General features: G+C 49.7%; 1 protein-coding gene across 1 annotated transcript in view; it reads right to left on the bottom strand.

Moving 5' to 3' along the window:
- LOC117873921 overlaps window positions 1-20,435 on the bottom strand; it is a 38,162-nt gene extending 17,727 nt beyond the window's left edge. Inside the window, exons 1-2 of the mRNA XM_034763823.1 lie at window positions 20,419-20,435; window positions 12,857-14,963 (exon numbers count right to left, since the gene is read on the bottom strand). Coding sequence (XP_034619714.1) covers window positions 12,857-14,963; window positions 20,419-20,435 — 2,124 coding nt within the window. The remainder of the gene's footprint in view (window positions 1-12,856; window positions 14,964-20,418) is intronic.
- Window positions 20,436-24,425: the final 3,990 nt, after the last annotated feature.

Below are 24,425 nucleotides of genomic sequence, written 5' to 3'. Positions count from 1 at the left end.
GGTTGAGCAATTCCCCTGGTATGGCCTCATGCAGGTGAGTCATTGCATTGCACCTCCCTTGCTGGACCATGACTGTTGACACCCCGCCCGGGCTGTTGTCTCTGGGAAGCTAATATCTGGCTGACTCCCCAACTTACAGCATGTTTTAGTGACAACTATACAACACATTCACATACGTTCATATGCATTAATGATACATGTGTATGGACAGAGAAAGGATTTTCAGCAGATCATAACCTTTCCCCTGATACCTCACATGGCAAGGTTTACATATACAAAATGAGGAATATGGGGGTTACAGGGCGCTCCCCCAAGGTATAGAGTGTCACAGTAGGACTGGAAGGGACCTCGAGAGGTCATCAAGTCCAGTCCCCTGCACTCATGGCAGGACCAAGCACCATCTAGACCAGGGGTCGGCAACCTTTCAGAAGTGGTGTGCCGAGTCTTCATTTATTCACTTTAATTTAAGGTTTCACGTGCCGGTAATACATTTTAATGTTTTTTAGAAGGTCTCTCTCTATAAGTCTATATATTATNGGATGTGGGGGGTACATGGGGTGTGGGGGGGCTGGGGATGTGTGGGGTGCAAGAGTCAGGGCAGAAGGCTGGGGACATGTGAGGGGGTGCAGGTGTCAGGGCATGGGGGGGGAGCTGGGTATGTGTGGGAGTGCCAGAGTCAGGGCTGGGGTCGTGGGGGGTGTGTGAAGGAGTCAAGCAGAGGGCTGGGTGTGTGTGAGGGGGGTACAGGGCTCAGGGCAGGGGCCTGGGGGGTGTGCGGGGCTGCAGGACTCAGCTCAGGGCAGAGGGCTGGGTGTGTGTGAGGGGGGGGTCAGGGCAGAGGGCTGGGGGTGTGGGCTGGGGTCGTGGGGTGCTCACGGCAGGGGGCTGGAGGGGATATGCCCCGATTCCACATACACCCCTTCCCCACTCCGCTCCTCCTCCACCCCCTCCCTCGCAAGGGCCATCAGCTGATCAGCTGGCAGGGAGGGAGGGAGGGAGAGGAGGAGGAGGAGGGGCAGGAACCCAGCACACTGCTGGAAGAGGCAGGGGAGCGGGCAGGACCAAGCTTCTGCTGCCCTGCCCCTTCGGTAGGGGGTGGGAGGGCAGAGGGCGGAGAAGAGCGGGTCGGGCCTGGCTGGGCAGGACTTTTAATGGCACGGTGCTGCCTGCCGGGACCGGGATATACCAAGTCTATCACTTCCCCCCATCCACAAGGCTTGTTACCCTGTCAAAGAAAGCTATCAGGTTGGTTTAGGGTGACCAGACATCCCGATTTTGACGGGACAGTCCCGATTTTAGGGGACTTGTCCGGTGTCCCGACCTTACATTGGTCGGGACGCACTTTGTCCCGATATCCAGGGGACCGCGGCCACCGGCGCCACCGGCGCCACCCACGTGTTCTTCCGGGTCCCCTGGGGCAGCGCTGCACAGCGGAGCTCCCAGCTGGCGCCCGAGAATGCAGCAGCAGCCCGAGGCGCACACAGGTGAGGCAGTGAGGAATTCTCCGCAGCTCCGCTGCATGCTGGGGGGCGCGGCTTGTAGACGCCGGCAGTGGGCAGAGAGACTGAGTCCCCCGCCCCCCTCGACCCGACCCGACCCGACCTGCCAGCGACGCGACCCCCCTAGGCTAGGAGCCAGAGCGGGACCTGCCGCTGGATGCTTGCTGCATGCTGCTCCAGGTAAGCAATCAATGGATCAACCTACTCCTGCTTTTGCTGCAGCTGTATGTGTGCCTGTGGGGGGATCCGCCGGGAGGCAGCGAGAGCGCGGGGTGCTGGGGAGGGGGGCTTTTATAGAGTCGCCAGGTGCATCTCGCAGCCGCTGGCTCCGGCCTCCAGCAGCTCCAGCCCCGCCGTTCTGCTCTGCTGATGCAGGGGGCCGCTGGCCCTGGTGGGCACGGGGGCAGGGAGCCACGTTCTTTTGGGCGGGGGCTAAGCATAGCAGTTCCTACACCCCCCAGCCCGCTGGGAAGCAGCTCCTCTCTTGTAGAGGAAGGTGCTAGTGGGGGTGGGGACATTGAGTGATTGGGGAGGGGGGGTGAAAATAAAATAAAAAATAGGGGAGGAAAGAAATAAGCCAAGGAGGGCGACTGTCCAGCAGGGTTGGGGGGAGGGAGGCTCAAGTTGTGACAAATGTTCTGATTCTGAAAGATTTCGATGAATCCTGTGTGCCTCAGTTTCCCCTATATTTTGCATGGCTACCCAGTGGGGGAATGGCCAAGCAGGTGTGAAACCTGGCGGCCAAAGGGGGGACTCCCAGAGAGGGTGCGGGGCAAAGTGACTCCGATTCCGAACAGCTGCGGAGAAGGGAGCGGGGCTGCAAGGCTTTAGGAAACGGGGCGAGCCCGGCCCTTACCTCTTTTGCTCTTGCGAATCTGCCCCAGCTTGGGGGGCTTCTTGTTCTGCTCCCCCCTTCCCCCCCCCCCCGTGAAGAAGTTGCTGGTAAATCAATGTGGGCTTGTGCAAAGGGCACCACACACATGCCATGTTCAAGGAGCAGTACTGGAGAGAGTGTGCCTTCTGGGGTAGTGCTTTTCACCACCACTGCATGCAAGGCAGGGGCTTGGAAGCCACAGTCTATCTAGCCCATGGCACAGGCAAGATAACTAGTCTAATCAAAATAAAGCGTGGATGTTTTCCCTTAGTACAGACTGCAGGACTGATCCCACGTTCTGTATTCAAACTTACTGATTACAAGGGAACACGTGGTGCAACAAAGCCTCATAATGATTAAAAAATAGCTGCAACATGCTCACAGGGCAGAAGAGGGGAGAAAACGTCTGTATTCCACATGCTGTGGCCACACCTCAGGGTGTGTCTACACTGCAATTAGACACCTGCGTCTGGCCCAGGCCAGCTGACTTGGGCTCACAGGGTTCGGGCTAAGGGGCTGTTTAATTGTGGTGTAGACATTAAGGTTACCATATTTAAAAAATAAAAAAAGAGGACACTCCACGGGGCTCTGGCCCCNATACCCCTGCAGCCATGGAGGGGGCACTAGATGGGGAGGGCTCTGTCTACACTATCCGCCTCTGCACATGCTGATTCCACCCAGGGCAGCCGGGGCTGAGCACTGCTAGGCTGCTGCCCAGGTCACTTACCCACATTAGCAAGCAGGGATTGCACCTGGCAGCGTTCATCTGCTTGATGTACAATCGGGCGCCATTGTCCTGATATTCAGGTAAAAGTTTACATTTGGTAGTGAAATAGAAAATCAGTTGATTGGGAATGTCCCATTAAACCCGACTGTGATCGGTTCTCTGCTGGCATATTTGGTTTTTCAGGTTGTTTTCCAGTGTAACACAAATTTACGGTAGTGTACAGCTCTGAACCCAGTGCACACCGTGGGACAAACTACAGTGGGCCCGTAAGAACACGTAAGAAGCACCGAGACTGCGCAGTTCTTTTCAGTGGCTAGCTATCTAGCTAACGGGCTTCAGCCAAAAACCCCACCGGAAAGGGCAACGGCAAGGGAGGAGCCAACTACCAAACAACAAAGAGACAGTGCAGATACAGGACAGAATGGGAAGCCACTTACACCTGGATTCGGAAATCCTATGAGTGTGATTCAAAAGCCTTTTGTAAAGCATGCAGGAAGGAATTTCCCATTTGCCGTGGCGGTGAGTCTGATGTTAAGCATCATGCTGAATGAAAAAATCATGGACAAAACACCCAGACTCACAAGAGCAATATCCTGGTCTCACATTTTTTCAGCAGGCCAAATGAATCCTTCAATAACAAGGTTATCACTGTCGAGCTAACTCAAGTTTACCACACAGTAGTCCATCAACACTCCTATCGCTCGTCTGACTGTGAACTTAAACTGGCACTTACCTTCTATCCAGATTCAATGATTGCAAAGCACGTCAGCTGTGGCCGGACTAAAGCGGAGGCATTGCTCAAAAATGTGCTGTCACCGCTCTCAACCGAATTTTTAAAAGACCTCAGCAAGCCAGATGGTCCCTATTTCTCAGTTGCCACAGACGCATCTAACAAGGGCAATGTGAAAACTTTCCCCTTATCACTGAGATACTGGACACCTGAACATGGGGTCCAAGATAAACTGTTAGACGTCTATGAGCAAAGCGAAGAGACTGCCGAGGCAATAACCAACACATTACTTGAAAAACTTGCGACACACAAACTAGACCTAAACAAAGTGTCTTCCCACTGTGCTGATAATGCAAACGTGAATGATGGAAAGCGACAGTCAGTGTAGCAGAATTTAAAAAAACAAAATGAAAATATCTTGCCAGCAAACTGCCCTGCCCATGTTGTGCACAACGCCGTGAAACATGGTAGCAATACCCTACACGTTGACATTGAGACTCTGGTGATTAAGATGTTCGATCATTTCAGCAGTTCTGCTAAGAGAGTAGCAGCATTGAAGGATATGTTTGACTTTGTGGATATGGAGTATGACACTTTGCTGCGCCATGTTCTGACGCGCTGGTTGAGTCTTTTCCCAGCTGTAAACAGGCTTGTAAATACGTGGCAGGCTGATAAGTGCTACTTTGTTTCTCTGGGCAGTGAGAAGTGTCCAAAATTTCTATGGATGCTGTTCTCAGACAGGGAAAACGGTGAACCAGGTGAGGGGCCTAGCGAAGTTGAGGTTCATCTGTTTTTCCTCCAGAATGTCCTGAAAATCTTCAATGATACTGTGCTCTGTTTGGAAAATGAGAGTATGACGGCATGTGAAGTGTATGGCATAATGAATACTCAGAGAATTAAACTTCAGCAACGGAAAAATGACATATTCTTTGGCTTCAAAGTTGAAAGTGTATTAACTGAGATGCTGCCCGTCACTGCTGCATGTCTCCAGAAAGACTTCCTGAACTTTTACAATGTGTCGATCCTATATTTGGAGAAATGGTTTGATTTTTCAACAGCTGGCTACTTGTTCAATACCCAGTGCTTGAACATCAAAGTTAATAGGGTATTCGAATTCAAGGATCTGTCTGCAGCCGTGACAGCTGTAAACCTTCAGAAAACAGTGGATCTTGATCAGCTCTATGATGAGTACTGTATCATCAAAGACATCAACTCCAAGTTGGAGCCTGGAAACTATTCAGTTGGGGAACTCTGGTCTCAAGTGCTGAGAAACAAGGACAGTAGCACTGAATTCCCGAACATGGCAAAGCTGGTGTCATACGTGCTCAGTATACCCGTAAGCAATGCATACTCAGAACGTGTATTTTCAATCATGAAAGGTGCATGGACTGATGTCCAGAATCGAAGCAGCATAGACTTGGTGCGGAGTGAAACCCTTGTCAAAATGAATTTCCAGATGAGTTGCAAGGACTTCTCCAGCTTTGTGATTGCCCGGAAGTAAGTTATGGCTATGGCAAAGTCAGCCAAAAAGTACTAGACTTCTGGCATATCTGAGAGACATGCAGATTGGGAAGTTGATTTATTGACTGAATAAAAACCCGGCCCTTTACCCCTGTTGTTTGTTTAGTGTACAAATAAATCTGTATGTTTAAATACGTATTACGACTAAGTCTATCATTTAGACTCACTGATTCCAGGCCTCTGTGATGTAGTTTGCTTCAGCTGTCAGTGGCTGAAGCTGCGGCTGAAGGCAGGACTGGGGGCCTCCCCTCTGTGACTGCGGCTGGAGCCAGAGCTAGAACCGGGACCCGTCACTCCCCTGCCCTGCAACTGGATCTGACTTTGCAACCAGAATCCTGCGCCCCTGTCCTGTGGCTTCAGCCGGGGGCTGGAGCCGGAGCCCTCTGCCCATGGCCCTGTGGCTTCTACTGGGGGCTGGAGCTGGGGCCATGAGTCCTTGCCCTGTGGCTTGTGGTGCAGGCTGCAGCAGGGGCCGTACAACACTTCTCACAGCTTCCTAGGCCCCCCCTCGCAGCTTCCTAGGGCCCCCCTCATGGCTCTGTGCACCTGTGTCTGTTGTTGTCATCGTCGTCCTCACCCCCCCCCGCCCCGCGCTCGCCCAATGTGTCCTGATATTTCACTCTTGCGATCTGGTCACCCTAGGTTGCTTTGATATGATTTGTTCTTGACAAATCCATGCTGACTGTTATTTATCACCTTATTATCTTCTAGGTGTTTGCAAATTGATTGCTTAATTATTTGCTCCATTATCTTTCCGGGTACAGAAGGTAAGCTGACTGGTCTGTAATTCCCTGGGTTGTCCTTATTCCCCTTTGTATAGATGGGCACTAGATTTGCCCTTTTCCAGTCTTCTGGAATCTCTCCCGTCTCCCATGACTTTTCAAAGATAATTGCTAATGGCTCAGATATCTCCTCACTCAGCTCCTTGAGTATTCTAGGATGTATTTCATCAGGCCCTTGTGACGTGAAGACATCTAACTTGTCTAAGTAATTTTTAACTTGTTCTTTCCCAATTTTAACCTCTGATTCTACCTCATTTTCACTGCCATTCATTATGTTAGACGTCTAATCGCTACTAACCTTTTAGGTGAAAACTGAAACAAAAAAGTCATTAAACACTTCTGCCATTTCCACATTTTCTGTTATTGTTTTTCCTCCCTCACTGAGTAACAGGTGCTGTGCTAATAGAATGCTCCCGGTTTTGGTAGCAAGTCAAGAACAAGCTGTACAGAGCAAAACGCAGATAGTAAAGGATGACTTAAACTGCTCATAACTCAGCCAAATCTTCACAGATTTATATAGAGCAAACACAAGGCACGTCCTCGACCCCAGGGATGTCCTGCTGCAGACCATGGAGATGCTGTTCAGGAACGACAGGCAGGGCAGAAAAGGTGGGGGAGTTGCATTGTCGTAAGAGAGGAGTATGACTGCTCAGAGCTCCGGTATGAAAGTGCAGAAAAACCTGAGAGTCTCTGGACTAAGTTTAGAAGTGTGAGCAACAAGGGTGATGTTGTGGTGGGAGTCTGCTATAGACCACCAGACCAGGGGGACGAAATGGACCAGGCTTTCTTCCGGATACTAGCAGAAGTTACTAGATCGCAGGCCCTGGTTCTCATGGGAGACTTTAATCACCCTGATATCTGCTGGGAGAGCAATACAGCGGTGCACAGGCAATCCAGGAAATTTTTGGAAAGTGTAGGGGACAATTTCCTGGTGCAAGTGCTGGAGGAACCAACTAGGGGCAAAGCTTTTCTTGACCTGCTGCTCACAAACAGGGAAGAACTAGTAGGGGAAGCAAAAGTGGATGGGAACCTGGGAGGCAGTGACCATGAGATGGTCGAGTTCAGGATCCTGACACAAGGAAGAAAGGAGAGCAGCAGAATACGGACCCTGGACTTCAGAAAAGCAGACTTTGACTCCCTCAGGGAACAGATGGGCAGGATCCCCTGGGAGAATAACATGAAGGGCAAAGGGGTCCAGGAGAGCTGGCTGTATTTTAAAGAATCCTTATTGAGGTTGCAGGAACAAACCATCCCGATGTGTAGAAAGAATAGTAAATATGGCAGGCGACCAGCTTGGCTAAACAGTGAAATCCTTGCTGATCTTAAATGCAAAAAAGAGGCTTATAAGAAGTGGAAGATTGGACAAATGACCAGGGAGGAGTATAAAAATATTGCTCAGGCGTGCAGGAGTGAAATCAGGAAGGCCAAATCACACTTGGAGTTGCAGTTAGCAAGAGATGTTAAGAGTAACAAGAAGGGTTTCTTCAGGTATGTTAGCAACAAGAAGAAAATCAAGGAAAGTGTGGGCCCCTTACTGAATGAGGGAGGCAACCTAGTGACCGAGGATGTGGAAAAAGCTAATGTACTCAATGATTTTTTTGCCTCTGTCTTCACGCACAAGGTCAGCTCCCAGATTGCTGCACTGGGCAGTACAGCATGGGGAGAAGGTGACCAACCCTCTGTGGAGAAAGAAGTGGTTCGGGACTATTTAGAAAAACTGGACGTGCACAAGTCCATGGGGCCGGATGCGCTGCATCCGAGGGTGCTAAAAGAGTTGGCGGGTGAGATTGCAGAGCCATTAGCCATTATTTTTGAAAACTCATGGCGATCGGGGGAGGTCCCAGATGACTGGAAAAAGGCTAATGTAGTGCCCATCTTTAAAAAAGGGAAGAAGGAGGATCCGGGGAACTACAGGCCAGTCAGCCTCACCTCAGTCCCTGGAAAAATCATGGAGCAGGTCCTCAAGGAATCAATTATGAAACATTTAGAGGAGAGGAAAGTGATCAGGAACAGTCAGCATGGATTCACGAAGGGGAAGTCGTGCCTGACTAACCTAATTGCCTTCTATGATGAGATAACTGGCTCTGTGGATGAGGGGAAAGCAGTGGATGTGTTATTTCTTGACTTTAGCAAAGCTTTTGATACGGTCTCCCACAGTATTCTTGCCACCAAGTTAAAGAAGTATGGGCTGGATGAATGGACTGTAAGGTGGATAGAAAGCTGGCTAGATCGTCGGGCTCAACGGGTAGTGATCAATGGCTCCATGTCTAGTTGGCAGCCGGTTTCAAGTGGAGTGCCCCAAGGGTCGGTCCTGGGGCCGGTTTTGTTTAATATCTTTATTAATGATCTGGAGGATGGTGTGGACTGCACTCTCAGCAAGTTTGCAGATGACACTAAACTAGGAGGCGTGGTAGATACACTAGAGGGTAGGGATCGGATACAGAGGGACCTAGACAAATTAGAGGATTGGGCAGAAAAAAACCTGATGAGGTTCAACAAGGACAAGTGCAGAGTCCTGCACTTAGGACGGAAGAATCCCATGCACTGCTACAGACTAGGGACCGAATGGCTAGGTAGCAGTTCTGCAGAAAAGGACCTAGGGGTCACAGTGGACGAGAAGCTGGATATGAGTCAACAGTGTGCTCTTGTTGCCAAGAAGGCTAACGGCATTTTGGGCTGTATAAGTAGGGGCATTGCCAGCAGATCGAGGAACGTGATCGTTCCCCTTTATTCGACATTGGTGAGGCCTCATCTGGAATACTGTGTCCAGTTTTGGGCCCCACACTACAAGAAGGATGTGGAAAAATTGGAAAGAGTCCAGCGGAGGGCAACAAAAATGATTAGGGGTCTGGAGCACATGACTTATGAGGAGAGGCTGAGGGAACTGGGATTGTTTAGTCTCCAGAAGAGAAGAATGAGGGGGGATTTGATAGCAGCCTTCAACTACCTGAAGGGGGGTTCCAAAGAGGATGGAGCTCGGCTGTTCTCAGTGGTGGCAGATGACAGAACAAGGAGCAATGGTCTCAAGTTGCAGTGGGGGAGGTCCAGGTTGGATATCAGGAAAAACTATTTCACTAGGAGGGTGGTGAAACACTGGAATGCGTTACCTAGGGAGGTGGTGGAGTCTCCTTCCTTGGAGGTTTTTAAGGCCCGGCTTGACAAAGCCCTGGCTGGGATGATTTAGCTGGGAATTGGTCCTGCTTTGAGCAGGGGGTTGGACTAGATGACCTCTTGAGGTCCCTTCCAACTCTGATATTCTATGATTCTATGATTCTAACAGGGATGTCTGTTTTCTAGTAAAATCAGTAAAAGGAAAGGAGAAAACTCGAAAGAGGCTCCTGCACGCACTCACGTACGTGAACCCTAATACTCTCTCAGTCCTCAAAGAGAGACCTCGAGAAGGAGACTTGCTGAAGCAAAGCCACAGGGGTCTCTGAGGTTTCCCTGGCCCTGTGCTCCTGTCCTGCCAGGCTGATGTCAGCATCTCTCTCTGAGGTCACCACCTCCCTAACACATTTGACCAATAAGCTGACATCCTGCAAAAGGCCTTTGTGATGTCACTGCCACACTCAACCAAACCCTGAAGTGCTAATGTCCTCCTGCTGGCCTGACACTTTGAAGGTTTGAGGCTGTCATAACTATAAAGGGAAGGGTAACAGCTGTCCTGTGTACAGTACTATAAAATCCCTCCTGGCCAGAGACTCCAAAATCCTTTTCCCTGTAAAGGGTTAAGAAGCTCAGGTAACTTGGCTGGCATCTGACCCAAAGGACCAATAAGGGAACAAGATACTTTCAAATCTTGGTGGGGGGAAGGCTTTTGTTTGTGCTCTTTGTTTGGGAAGTTGTTTGCTCTTGGGACTGAGAGGGACCAGACATCAATCCAGGCTCTCCAAATCTTTCTGAACAAGTCTCTCATATTCAAACTTGTAAGTAAATAGCCAGGCAAGGCGTGTTAGTTTATCTTTGTTTTCTCAACTTGTAAATGTACCTTTTGCTAGAGTGTTTATCTCTGTTTGCTGTACTTTGAACCTGAGACTAGAGGGGAGTCCTCTGAGCTCTTTAAGTTTGATTACCCTGTAAAGTTATTTTCCATCCTGATTTTACAGAGAGGATTTTTACCTTTTTCTTTAATTAAAAGCCTTCTTTTTAAGAACCTGGTTGATTTTTCCTTGTTTTGAGATCCAAGGGGGTTGGATCTGTATTCACCAGGAGTTGGTGGGAAGAAGAAGGGGGGATGGTTAATTTCTCCATGTTTTAAGATCCAAGGGGTTTGGATCTGTATTCACCAGGGAATTGGTGAAGGTCTCTCAAGGCTACCCAGGGAAGGGAATTAGCCTTGGGATGGTGGCAGCGGACCAGAGCTAAGCTGGTAGTTAAGCTTAGAAGTTTTCATGCAGGCCCCCACATTTGTACCCTAAAGTTCAGAGTGGGGAAGCAGCCTTGACACCACCATTGAGCCAAACATTTGTGATCTTGTTTTGGCAAAACAACATTATCCTTCGCATTAATGTTTTGTAAGCTTGGGGGTTTTTTTAAATGAAATTTCCTAGCTGTTTAGATTTAATGATAATAAAAATAAGGAATAGTTCCTTACACAGACATATTTATGTGTCTCTGTCTAATAATAAATAATAATGAAATAAATAATAGTGTTAATGATACAATAGTTTATAAATAAAAAATTTATAATAGAGCTTTTCATGAACACAGAATTATTTTTCTTCAAATGTAAATAAACATCAGTAGGCTTGGGGAGTCCATGAAAAATTTTAAATTAAAATGGACGTCCTCAGGTTGCTAAAGTTTGAGAACCGCTGGCCTAAGGAAAGATTCCTCTGATTGGCTGTCCTTCCCCACAAGGCAGGTGAATGAGGAGGGACAGCCAATCAGAGCTGCTACACAGCTGCAATCATGAAATTGACATTTCCCTGGGGAATTGTTGGAATTGCAAGAGTTTGTCTCTCCCCCCACAATTTGGGCACTCATGAGGGTCCCCAGAGAGCTGTGCCAGGAAATCTGGGGTGCATGCCTAAAAGTGGTTAACACAACTGAATGCAGTGCTAAGGGTAGATGCAGGACTCAACAGCAAACTCATTAAAGATTCTGAATACTGTGTGTGGATGCACTGACTGCTGTTAATTACACCTGAGATAACTAAGTACGACTGAGGTAACTGCCACCACACTGAAAATGTCATAAACCCTGTGCATGATGTCATGTTCCCCAAACTTCTGAAAGCAGGGTCTGAATGAGCTCACCTCTGACATCTAGTGGTGAGTTGGGGAAAAAGACCTCAGGAACAAATCATATTTGCACACACACACCTACTCTACCTGCATCTGTAACTTTCACTCCATGCATCTGAAGAAGTGAGGTTATTACCCACGAAAGCTTATGCCCAAATAAATCTGTTAGTCTTTAAGGTGCCACCAGACTCCTTGCATAGGCGTGCGCACGGGATGTGCCAGGTGTGCCCAGGCACACCCTAATGCAGGGGTGGGCAAATGGCTCCACTCCCCGGCGTGGCAAGCCGCGGGCTCATGGAGGGGACAAGCACCTATAAACGTAGGCAGGACATCTGGGGGGCTGTTACAAGAGTTACAGTCTAGGTGCTCTGGAACGGCTCTGAGAGATGCCAGTCAGGACTCTGGGGCAGCGTGACTCCCTTCTCTGGGCACCCTTACACCATGGCAAGAAACGTCTTCGGGTTCAGTGCTTCCTGGGTCTGACCTCGGAGCATTCAGCTCCCCTGTTCACCCCATGATCTCCCTGCAGTGATTCTACCTGGATGGGACACCTGGGGAAGCCTTATATGCCCCCAAAGGGCCAGGCACCCAACTTTGCAGTCAGCCGTGACTCTCAGCCAGCGTGTAAAACAGAAGGTTTATTAGTCGACAGGACACAGTGTAGAACAGAGCTTGCTAGCACAGAAATCAGGAACTTTCAGCAAAGTCCATCTTGAGATGATCCAGAGCCTGGTGCCCTGGACTCCCTCTTCTGAGTCCCCAAACAGGAGACTGACCTCTTCCAACTGCCTGGCTTCAGACCCCCTGAACAGCCCCTCACCTGATAGCCCCTCCTATCCTTTGTCTCTTTCTTGGGCAAAACCTGATCTCTTTGTTCCCAATACCTTGCAGGGGTTGCTAGGTTACAGAGTGTCTGTCATTCTCTTTGCAGATGGTACTCATACTTACCCTCTAGGGATCTCTAATACTGAAGCAATATATGGGGGAAACTGAGGCACGCACACAGTATTCAGAGAAAATATTAAGAACATTCCCACTTCGTCACAGGGGCAGATAAGCCAGGACCATTGTCATCCCAGGCCAGTCTGCCCCTGAAACAGACATGAGGCTCTAAAATGAGACAGGTCTGGACAGGTGACCCAGAGGTGAAATAACCATAGACACTTACGTGTTCCCTGCGTCATCCAGTCACTGCAGGTGCCCGACTCTATCTTGGTTTTATCGGTTATCTCCAGACCCAGTTTGAATAAAGTCATATCCTACATTATGCGCCCACGATATTTCAGACTACTCCCACAGATGAGTTTTACTACAATAGTCATTATCTGTGGACTCTGTCTTCCCAAAGTGCCCTGGGGATCAGAGTCATTGAGAAAGATCCCATCTGTGTCTAATGGAGACTACTCGCTAAAGCTCATTTGTCTAATGGAAAGGAAAGTTTAGGGGGAGACTTTAGATTTATTTATGTTTCTCCTACCTTCACTGTTGAAATGGAAATCTCCTCACTTGGGTCACTCACAGCTCCGTCCGCACACACAGCCGACACTCGGAATCTGTAGGGCGTCTCAGGCCTCAGCGCATAAACGTTACAGAACTCGGTTTTCTCTTCTGTTCTTTGGTCTATCCATTCGTCTTTCCCTTCATGACTCATATCTCTGGACTCCTCTTTATATTCCACCTTATACTCACTTATAATGACTCCTTCTCCAACCACAGTTGGACTCTCCCAGGTGAGGGCGATGGCTGATGAATCTACAGTAGCTGTTACAGGCTTCCCAGGCGGGCTGGTAGGGAGAGTCTTCACAGGATCACTCACGTCGCTGCTCTCGCTGAGCCCTGGTTTGCTCATTGCAGCATATCGGAACTGGTACTCGGTGTTTGCACGTAGCCCTGTTACTGTGAATGTCACTTGTGTGTTATTTACATTCACAGCCGTCCAGTTCTCCTGCCCTACAATTCTGTACTCTGCCCGATAGCCGGATATCTCAGCCCTTCCAGAGTCTGATGGCTTAAATGTGAGCTGCACACGGTCATGTCTGATTCCATCAATCAGGGGACGAAGAGGCTTTGATGGAGGCTCAAAGTTGGTGCTGACCAGATCTCCATCCTCATACAGGTAAATGGCAGTGCCTGGATTGTCCTCATCTGGAACAGAAGCCACAATGAACCGAGTCTTCCCGTTAGATTTGTTGACACTGACAAAATGTGAAAGGGACCTTGCAGATTTTCGAGCTTTTTGATATATTTCTTTTTCCTCAAACCACACTTTGGATTTTGGTTTCTCAGCGACAGAACTGGCTGATGCAGGATCATGAGTTTCCTTTATAAACTGGGTCTGAAGCCATTGTTTTAAATCTGATAAATATGGCTCCTCTTCACGCAGTGAGGTGAATGTAAAGGAGACGATGAAGTCAAGCTCAGGGTCGAGTACTATTTCACGTAGTTCACTCTGGGAGGACACAACTCCTACATTGCTTAAGATCCTAAGGTAGGAATTCACATAATCCATCTCTTTCTCCTTTGTATCCAGAAATTCACTGAGTCGCTGGGTATTGAACGGTGACTGGTTTTTACATGATAAAATATCCACCAGGGCCCCTTCCTCTTCTCCACCTCCACGGATAGATGGCAAGAGTCCTGCTAGCTGTTTCTGGAAAGTCTGTCTGTGTTGCTTACACAGATCTCTGAATTGCTGGATTTTCCGCTTGATTTCGGGGAAGCTTGTGGCGATCGGATTCTTCTCCATGTCATTGCATCGCATGTTTAGTTCTGCCAGTTCCTCCATAGCAGTCTGAGCATCAGAAATCAGTGTTAAGCTGATCTCACGCACCAGCCGAGCAGCTCTGGAATCCAGCTTGGTCAGCGGGTACAGCCAGACTCTCACCGGTACGGCCTTCTCCCCGCTGGCACCCAGCAGCTTGGGGAGGGTGGAATAAATTTTCATGGCATCTTGGAAATTAGTTGGATTTCTCTCAAGAGCAAAATCACCATGGAACTTGCAGTTAAATTTTTCAGCATTTAATTTTTCCTTGTCATCCATTTTGACAGCTCCTTCCCCTTCTATGGAAAACAGGGGTATCTTTTTAATTGCAATCTGGAGCTTTCCCTCTATGTCACGTACATTCTCAGAAGAAGAAACTTCCCGATCAAACACGAAGAAAGCCTGAGCCCCGTACAGCACAGCCGTGACCACATGGGTGGCCGTGCCTTGGTCAAATACAGCAGGATAAGAGACATTCTTTGGTCCTAAATGGCTCATAGTTAGGTGCTCAAACTTTGTTGTGGCAGAGTACTGGAGAGTAACTCTGGCCTGTTGTTTGGATTTTTTGGTGTCATTTAAGTATTTGGCAGATCCACTTACTTCAATCAACCCCCCAAGGAAACTGGCCTTCAGCGAGGCTGTGACATTGAGGGCACTGGCCTTGTCTTCAATGGTGTCGGATGCGATGATCTCATAGTTAGTCCAGGGTTGTGGTTTTGTGTTTACATCCTTGAGAAGCTGTTCCAGGCCCCACAGCGTGATCCCTGGAATAGTAGAGACAAACACATGGTAACGTAACTGATAGATGCACAGGACACAGAGTCTATCCGTGGTTTAATTGTGTCTCATTTCTGAGATTGAAAAATAACGAGTGAAGGACATCAAGTAAACTGACCTGGTAATGTACAAACATGCCAAGTCAAGGCTGAACTACACCCCTAACAACCTTCCCTTGCCCCCGGCTTCTTACAGGACTTTGGAAGACGTGATCTTTTCTGATATTTTTTTTAATAAAGCCCTCTCCAGAGTGACTGAGTTCACTCCCCTTCAGGAGTACACTGTCACAGGCAGCAAGTGCTGTAGTTATGATTGAAATGTCACTTCCATTAGAAACATCTGGTTTATTGGATTTAAGAAGCTAGGAATTGCCACGCTTGACCTGATCCGTGATCCATCTAGCCCAGTATTCTGTCTCTGAGCGTAGCCAGCACCAGATCCTTCACAGGAAGGCACAAGAAACCTACTGTATTGTTGGAAAAGCTGCCCTCATGCAGGTCTCATTGATCTCTAATAGTTGGAGATTGGCTTAAATCTTAAGCATGAGGTTTTATATCCCTTCCTGCACTTTCTTTTCATTGTTATAATCCCCGTATTCCTGTTACCTATATAAACTTCCAGTCCCTCTAAATGTCTAATCCTGGCCTCCGGACACATGGCTGGTGAGACAAAGGCAGATGGGAGACTAAGGGAGTAGCCGGCTGAGTTTGCCAGGGAAGGAAGGCAGGGAGGTCGGGTTTTTCTTTAACTTGAAGGCACTGCACAAGGAAGAACCTGCAATGGTGCATTGCCAACACCTCTGCTAGCTCTTAATCTGCCTGCATCTGTGGGGGCCCTGGCCAGGCAGCCATCCTGACTGGAGACTTCTACCCAGATCCTCATCTTCACTTGCTGGGAATGCAGCCTGCATGTCCCTGGTGAAAACAGCCAGGCAGGGAGAACCAGCTGGTGTGAGAGGCGTCTGTCTGGGGAGTCCCTCAGGGAGCAGGTAAGAGCTGTGGGAGGAGGTGGCTCATCTGTGTAGCATCCAGGAGCGTGAGGACTTCATCACCAGGATGCACATGGAGACATCCGGGATGGAGGACTCTAGCTGAGTAGGGATGACTACAGAGGCACCAGAAGAGGAAGGAGACCTGGCTGCTCTGCAGAAAGGAGACTGGCTGCTGGCCACCTTAGACAGTAGGCTGTGCTCCACCCCACCCCGCTCCTCCATCCATCGAGGTCAAGAACTGGCACACTCCGCCCGTGGCCACAGGAGGAGAGGAGCAGACCCCAATGGCTGAGGGAGAGGAGCCACCTGCTCCCAAGGCTGGGAGGCTCACGGCCCCCACACCCACCAGGAGGGGACGTAGGGGGTAGTGGTCTGGGCTCCCTGCTGAGAGGGATGGGAGCCTCCATGTGCTGACCTGACCTGATGTCCTAGGAGGTGTGCTGCCTGCCTGGAGCCACAACCCAGGTGTTATGGAAAGGTTGCCAAGGCTCGTCCATCCATCTGGCCACTGCCGCACACCGCGCATCTACATGGGCACTAACGATACTGCTAGTCTGACCCTGCGCAGTGACTCCTGGGCTCTGGGAGTGAGGGTGAAGGAGTCACGGTCCCATGTTGTGTTCTTGTCCATCCTCCTGGCTGAGGTTAAGGGCCCAGGCAGGGACGCGCACCCTGGAGATGATGCACGGCTGTGCGGGTGGTGTCAAATGGCGGACTTTGGCTTCCTAAGCCATGGGAGGCTGTTTCGGGAAGGAAATCTGCTGGGAGAGATGGGGTACAGCCGACCAAGAAGGGGCGCAGCATCTCCGAGCACTGACTGGCCAACCTCGTGAGGAGGGCTCTAAATTAGGATCAGAGGGGCAGGTGACAAAAGATCACAGGTAAGTATCAAAAAAGTGACCTTCACAGAGGGCGAGATGTTGCTGGGGTGAGGGCGAGGGGGAATGGAAAATGTACAGTCGGGTCATAGGAGCAACAAGCGGGGTAACAGAGGGGGAATCTGCTCAATATCTTACTTGTCTATACACAAATGCCAGGTGTATGGCAGAGGTGGGCAAACTACGGCCCGTGGGCCACATCCAGCCTACAGGACCGTCCTGCCCGGCCCCCGAGCTCCTGGCCCGGGAGGCTAGTCCCCGGCCCCTCCCCCGCTGTTCCCCCCTCCCCCGCAGCCTCAGCTCACTGGCTCCGCCGCCGGCGCAATGCTCTGCGCTGCGTGGTGGTGGCGGTGGCGGCGGCGGCAGCGTGGCCCAGCTCGAGCGGGGTGGCACGGCTGTAGTGCCGACAGCCACCGGTGCTCCAGGTAGCGTGGTAAGGGGGCATGGAGCAGGGGGGGTTGGATAGAGGGCAGGGGAGTTCGGGGTGGTGGTCAGGGGGCGGGGGTGTGGATAGGGGTCGGGGGGAAACAGGGGAGTTGAATGGGGGCAGGGGTCCCGGGGGGCAGTCAAGAAAGAGTGGGGGTTGGATGGGGCGGCAGGGGGCAGTCAGGGGCAGGGGTTTCGGGGGAAGTCAGGGGATGGGGGGGTTGGATGGGGCAGGAGTCCCGGGGGGGCAGATAGGAGGTGGGCGCTGGGCCATGACCCCTGCCCCTAACCAGCCCTTCATACAATTTACGAAACCTGATGCGGCCCTCAGGCCAAAAAGTTTGCCCGCCACTGGTGTATGGGGAATAGACAGGAAGAACTGGAAGTCTTAGTACATAAGCTAATTTAGTGTTTAATCGGCATCACTGCGATTTGGTTGGATAAAATCTCATGACTAGAATATTGGTGCGTAGCGTGTTCAGGACGGAAAGGCAGCAAAAAAGGGAGGGGGGGTTGCACTATACATCAAGAGTATTTATACATATGCTGTGGTCCAGGAGGAGGTGAGAGGCCAACCCAGCTGAAATTCTGGGTAAAGATAAAAGTGGGCGGGGAAAACAGGGGGGATGTTATCGTAGGGGTCTTCTATAGACCTTCAAATCAGGAGGAAGAGACGCATGAGGCATTTCTAGAGCAAATAACAGAAATATCCATACCACAAGACCTGGTAGTAATAGGGGACTTCAACTACCCAGACATCTGTTGTACAAGTAATACCCCAAAACACAAAGTGTCCAGTAAGTTCTTGGAATGCGTTAGGGACAACTTCTTGTTTCAGAAGGTGGAGGAAGTAACAAGGGGGCAGCCATTTTAGACTTGATTCTGACTAAAAGGGAGGAATTGGTCACAAATCTGAAGGTAAAAGGCAATTTGGGTGAAAGTGTTCATAAAGTGATAGATTTTATTATTTTAAGGAAAGGAAAGAGTGAGAGGAGGAGAATAAGACAGTGGACTTCAAGAGAAAAAACAGACTTCATCAAACTCAGAGAACTGGTAAGTAAGGTCCCCTGGGAAGAAAATCTGAGGAAAAAGAGGAGTTCAGGAGAGCTGGTAGTTTCTCAAAGACACAATATTAAAGGCACAATTGCAAACTATCCTGATAGATAGGATAGGTGTGTAGTGGGGTCCTGCAGGGGGGTCTGTCCTGAGTCTGGTGCTAATCAGTATTTTCATCCATGACTTGGATGATGGGGTGGAGAGCACACTTATACAATTACCAGATGACACCAAGCTAGGAGGGGCTGCAAGCACTTTGCAGGACAAGATTAAAACTCAAAATGACCTTGTTGATTTCAGATCAATTCTCCAGTTTATAAAGATGAAATTCAATAAAGAAAAATGCAAAGTACTACACTTAGGAGGGAAAAATCAAACGCACAAATACAAGATGGGGAATAACTGGCTAGACAGTAGTACTGTGAAAAAGGAACTGGGGTGATAGTGGTTCACAAAGTGAATAGGAGCCCACAGTGGGATGCAGTTACACAAAAGGCTAATGTCATTCTGGGGGGTGTTAACAGGAATGTCATATGTCAGACATGGGATGTAGTCGTACCACTCGTCTCGGTACTGGTGAGGCTTCTGCTGGAGTATTGTGTCCAGTTTTGGGTGTCGCACGTCAGTAAAGATGTGGACAAATTGGAGAGTCCAGAGGAGAGCAACAAAAATGATAAATGGTTTAGAAAACATGACCTTTGAGGATAGGTTAAAAAAACAGGTATGTTTAGTCTTAAGAAAAGGAGACTTAGAGGGGACCTGATAACAGTCTTCAGATATGTATCGGGGGTAGCCGTGTTAGTCTGTAGCCACAAAAACAACAAGGAGTCTGGTGGCACCTTAAAGACTAACCAATTTATTTGGGCATAAGCTTTCATGGGTAAAAAACCTCACTTCTTCAGATGCATCTGAAGGTTTTTTACCCACGAAAGCTTATGCCCAAATAAATCGGTTAGTCTTTAACGTGCCACCAGACTCCTTGTAGACTTCAGATATGTTAAGGGCTGCTATAAAGAGGACAGTGATCAGTTGTTCTCCATGTCTGCTGAAGGGAGGACAAAGTAATTGGCTTAATCTGCAGCAAGGGAGATTTAAGTTAGAGAATAGGAAAAGTTTCTAACTACAGGAGCTCTGGACCAGGCTCCAAGGGAGGTTGTGGAATCCCCATCACTGGAGGGTTTGAAGAACAAGTGAGACAAGCACCTGTCAGGGATGATCAAGGTGCACTTAGTCCTGCCTCAGCACCCGTAGCTGGACTAGAACCTCTCCAAGTCCCGTCCAGCCCGACATTTCTGGGATTCAGTGATATCGAGGGGCAGAGAGTTCGTCATGCTGATCACATTGCTTTACGTCTGTCCTTTTGTTGTTTAAATCAGTTGTATTTTAATTTCATGGTGTCCCCTTGTCTGAGAGAGTAAATAGATCCTGTGTATTTACCTTCTCTAGCCCATTCATTCTTCTGTATCCCTGGAGCATTTTCCCCTTATTCTTCTCTCCATATGAAATCTTTTGTTTTGTCAATCTCTGCTCCTGTGAAATTCTCCCCAGGCCTCTAGTCATTCTCATCACCGTGTCCAAACCCCCTCGGTTTCTGTTGTGTCCTCTTTGTGCTGGGATCGCCAGCACTGAACACACTTTCCAGGGGAGGGTGGCCCATTGATTTCTATGGAAGCAGGGTTTGAATGAGCTCTCCCCTGACAGCTAGCTGGGGAGGGGGAAAGGCTTTAGGCCCAGACTGTATTGACATGAACACACCCACTCGGCAGAGGTATCCAGCAGACAGAGCCCTGCTGCCAAAGGGATCAGCTCTGGCTGGTGCTGGGTTACAATCACTTTGTGTTGAATGCAGGGGAATGAAACGTTGTTCTCCTGATTGTAGGAGTAAAGGGCAGCAGATCTGTACTTAGCCTGGCCTGTCTGAGGGGGTCGTCCTCAACTGAACTGAACTCGCCAAGCAGGGGTTTCGGGTGCCAAACCCCTGTGAAAGTAAGAGGGGGTGAGGACAGGTGTCCCTGCTGGGAGGGATGGGCTCTGCCTGAGAGTTCGAGCCATGGTTTAACCTGCCCCTTGCCACTGTTCAAAGCTAGAGCTAATTAACACTCTACTAGGAATCTTTTGGTTTGTTAGGTGATCACTAGATCTGAACTCACCTGTTGTGGGACAGCATTTCTGCCCAACCTGCTTCAGCAATGCAGCTCCCCCACTAAGAGCTGAAAGTCACTGAGCGCTGGGTGGAACCTCCAGAGACTGACCTACAGAGGTCACAGCAGAGAAGCAGGTGGCAGCAGAAGGGGATGGTGGCATCGGTGGCAGGGCAGCCAGAGGAGCGGTGAGTGGGCAGCCGGTGGAGCAGTGAGGCTGGGCAGCAGGCAACGGAGCAGCTGGCAGAGCAGCGACTCCAGAGCAAGCGCTAGGATGGCAGAGCGAGCAAGGTGCCTTTTCTTCCCCCCAATGNCTCTCTGCCTCAGGTTTGACCCTGATCTGACCCTTGCTCCTGACTGCCCTTGTCTGAATCCTGGCACTCTGGTGCTCACCCTGCTGGTGTTTTATAGAGACCAGTCCCAACCCCTCCCAGCCTTTGTTTTACTAGACTACACAAGCCAAGCGCTTCCAGTCTCCTTGTAAGAGAGGCCCTTCGTTCCCCCCACGATCCAGCAGCCTTCTCTGCACCCGTCCCAGTGTGAGTTCACCTTCCTTGAACATCTCTGACGAGAATTGCACATAGTACTGTATTCTAGATGAGGTCTTACCAGTACCTTGCATTAATACTCCCCTATCTCTACAGGAAATGCCTCACCCAATACGTCTAGGATTACATTTGCCTTTTTCATAGCGTCATCACATTGGTGGCACATAGTCCTTCTGTGATAAAGAGAAAGACCTGGCTGCATTAGTTCTTTGTCATTTCCAGCTGATGGACCCTCCGCTTATAGCAGAAATTCTTGGTAATAACCTTAAATGCATTGCCGTGCACTTTGTAAATATTATTCCATTTCAAACATGCGTCTGACGAAGTGGGTATTCACCCACGAAAGCTTATGCTCCAATACGTCTGTTAGTCTATAAGGGCCACAGGACTCTTTGTTGCTTATTCCATTTCTATCACTCCAGTCCTCCAGGTTATCTGATTCTGTGTGATATTCCTGTCCTCCTCTGAATCCACAATGCCTTCCAACTTTGTATGCAGTGTTGTTGTAGCCATGTTGGTCCGAGGATATAAGAGATGAGGTGGATGAAATAATATGTTTTATTGGACATCCGCCTTGTCTTTCCAACTGTGTGTCATCTGGAAATTTCATTAGCAAACTCCTGCTTTTTGGGCCAAGGTCATTAATGAAAGTACTAAATAAAATCTTTGAGGATCTCCACTAGTAACCTGCCTCCAGCCAAAGAGTTCCCCTTTCAGCGCAACCTGTTGTCTCCACTTTAGCCAGCTCCTTACCAACATTACAGTCCTTGTAGCAATCCCCACTTGCTCGTACTTCTCTAGTAAAGGTAGAGTTATCCAGAACAAAATATACAGTAGCTAAGAAGATGTGAGATTATTTGGAGTAGAATGTTGAACTTGATTCAGAATTCTGGAAATTGATAAAGTAGAGAATCAAAATGTTGGGAATAAAATTCCTGTATGTGAAGCTGCAATAGATAAATTCCCCTTTGAAAGAAAAATTATTAAAATGATGAAGAATAAATGTCAAACTCCAGAATTAAAGAAAAACTTGGAGAGAGCTGAACCGACATACCACAGAATGTGAAAAGACGGTTATAACCATGTCGAACTTTGTGAGAATTATCGGAACAACAGACCTAAGAAGACTTTAAATAGATTCTGTTTACAAGTCAGGAAGTTAAGAAAAGGCTTAAAGACAGGCTTTCATGAGTCTACATCGCCCTCTCCTGGACACATACAAATAGTTCTCCTCCTTCTGACCTGTCTTCAGAAAGATGCATCACCAGCCAGGTTGCTCCCTCAAAATGTGCAAGTATCCAACAGAAAGGTGACAACATTCGCACCTGACCCGTTTTGGGTAGGACCCACCTCTCCCTCTGCACTTCAATGGGAAACAACACACATGTAAAGAAAGATTGGCTCTACACAGCCAAAGCAAAGCAGTAACTATAGCAACCAGGGTACCAAAGATCAATGCTCCTGCCATGAAGAAACTGCCTTGAGTTCTGACGACATGGGATGTGCTCACTTCTATCAAAGTGAATCACCTTAGCCTACGTCTAACATTTGGGAATCCTCTTTAACCACGTCCTTCCTGGACAAAATCCTTGGAGAAACTTGGGCCTATTCCTGCATTCCTACCTGAAATCCCAGCCTGGAGAAGGAGGTTACTTTCCTCAAGAAACAAAGACCTCGAGAAATCCATTGTTCTCAAACGATCATTGTCTCCAAACTGAATGGTGAGAGAGAACTATCCTGCTTCAATAGAGAGTGCGGTAATCACAGCGAGTTAAACTTCCAATGACAATTGTCAATACCATGAATTCTTTGATCAAACACCATAGCCAGACTTCAGAGACACACACAGACATGGGCGGTGGGTGAACCACAGGCTCAGGGAGGCTGCCCCCGGCCCACTCCTTCCACCTAGGGCCCCGTGCGGCAGCGCATGGTCCTCCCCTCCCCTGTAGCCCTGGGCCACACAGCTCCAACGGGGGGTTCTCCCAACACCGGGCAGCATGAGCCACCCCAAGTCGGGGCGGAGCGTGGGCCTGGCCATGCAGGACAGTTTGGGGAGGCACAGCCTTCCCCTGCCTGTGCTATCTACAGCCCACGCACAGAGACCAGTGTGCCCAGTGCCAGGGGCTGGTGCAAGGGGGTAGCTCATACCCTCAGGGCTGCCTTAACTTGTGCCCTGCTTCAGTGGTTCCTCTGGGCCATTGCAGAGATGTAAGAACGCCCCTGTCATGTCTCCTCCAACCCCTGGCGCTCCGCAGAACACCCCTGATGCCCCCCTGTGCTGGGGTCTTGGAGAGGGGGCCCAGGGGCTCTCTGGGGTGGGGGTTTTATCCTAGTGACTGTACATTATACGGCACCTTTGAACCTGGTCCTTTGTCCATCTCCCAACTACTGTATCGAAATCTGCAGCTTCCCTGATTCACCTCCTTCCCCTCCAGTCTGTCACCAATGCTGCTGCTAAAGTCACCTCCCTCTGCTTCCTCTCCAGGCGCATTCTCTCCTCCTCAGTTCCCCTCACTGACTTCTGCTCTGTTACCACATCCAATCCAAGCACTGTGGGCCTGAGCCCCATTGCCCTGCACCGTGTCACTCACCCCAACGCAAAGGGGATGTAAAGCACTGGCCAGTGGAATGAAAGTGCTTCACCCCCCAGTGTGCACTGGTGTAATTCACTTCACAAAGTGCCGGGCGACAGGAAATCAGAGCCAGTGAGTGAACAGAGCCGTAACTAGGTTTTTTTTGCACCCGAGGCAAGAATATAAAATTGTGCCCTCCCCCAGGGCCAGCAATTTGGCAGCGGGTCCCTCAGTCCCTCTCGGAGGGAAGGGCCTGCCGCCGAATTGCTGCCGAAGAATGAATGAAGGGGCGGCGGTAGAGCCTGTGATTTTGGGGGGTCTAATACATGATTTTTGACTGGTTGGGCTGGTAATGTTGCTTCCAAGATGGTCTTTGGTTCCAGTCCAGTTCCAATCCCGAGAGGGACTCACAGGGTAAGAGAGGCAGGAGGTGCTGGATATCAGCAGTGGCCACTAGGGATCAGTAGGTGTCCTGTGGGAGTTCGGGTCTGCAGGGCAGGATCAGGGGTGGCAGGTTTGTAGAAATTTTGGTGGTGCCCAGAACCCGCCCCCGCCCAAACTCTGCCCCTCCACCCGCCCAAGGCTCTGGGAGGGAGTTTGGGTGAGGGAGGAGGTCTGGGGTGCAGGCCCTAGGCTGGGGCAGGGATTGGGGTGCAGGCTCTGGGAGGGAGTTTGGGGATGGGAGAGGTGCAGAGGGATGGGGTGCAGGGTGAGGGCTGTGGGTTGTGGCTGCCGATGAGGGGTTTGGAGTGTGGGAGGGGCTCAGGGCGAGAGTAGGAGTGTGGGGGTGAGGGATCTAGCTGGGGCTGGGAGTGGGAGGTTTGGGGTGTGGGAGGGGTTCAGGGCTGGGGCAGAGGGTTGGGGTGCAGGGGTGAGGGCTGCAGGGTGGGGC

Source organism: Trachemys scripta, chromosome 2 (genome assembly GCF_013100865.1).
Source record: "Trachemys scripta elegans isolate TJP31775 chromosome 2, CAS_Tse_1.0, whole genome shotgun sequence".
NCBI lineage: Eukaryota > Metazoa > Chordata > Testudines > Emydidae > Trachemys > Trachemys scripta.
This window is presented reverse-complemented; position numbering and strand designations above follow the sequence as displayed.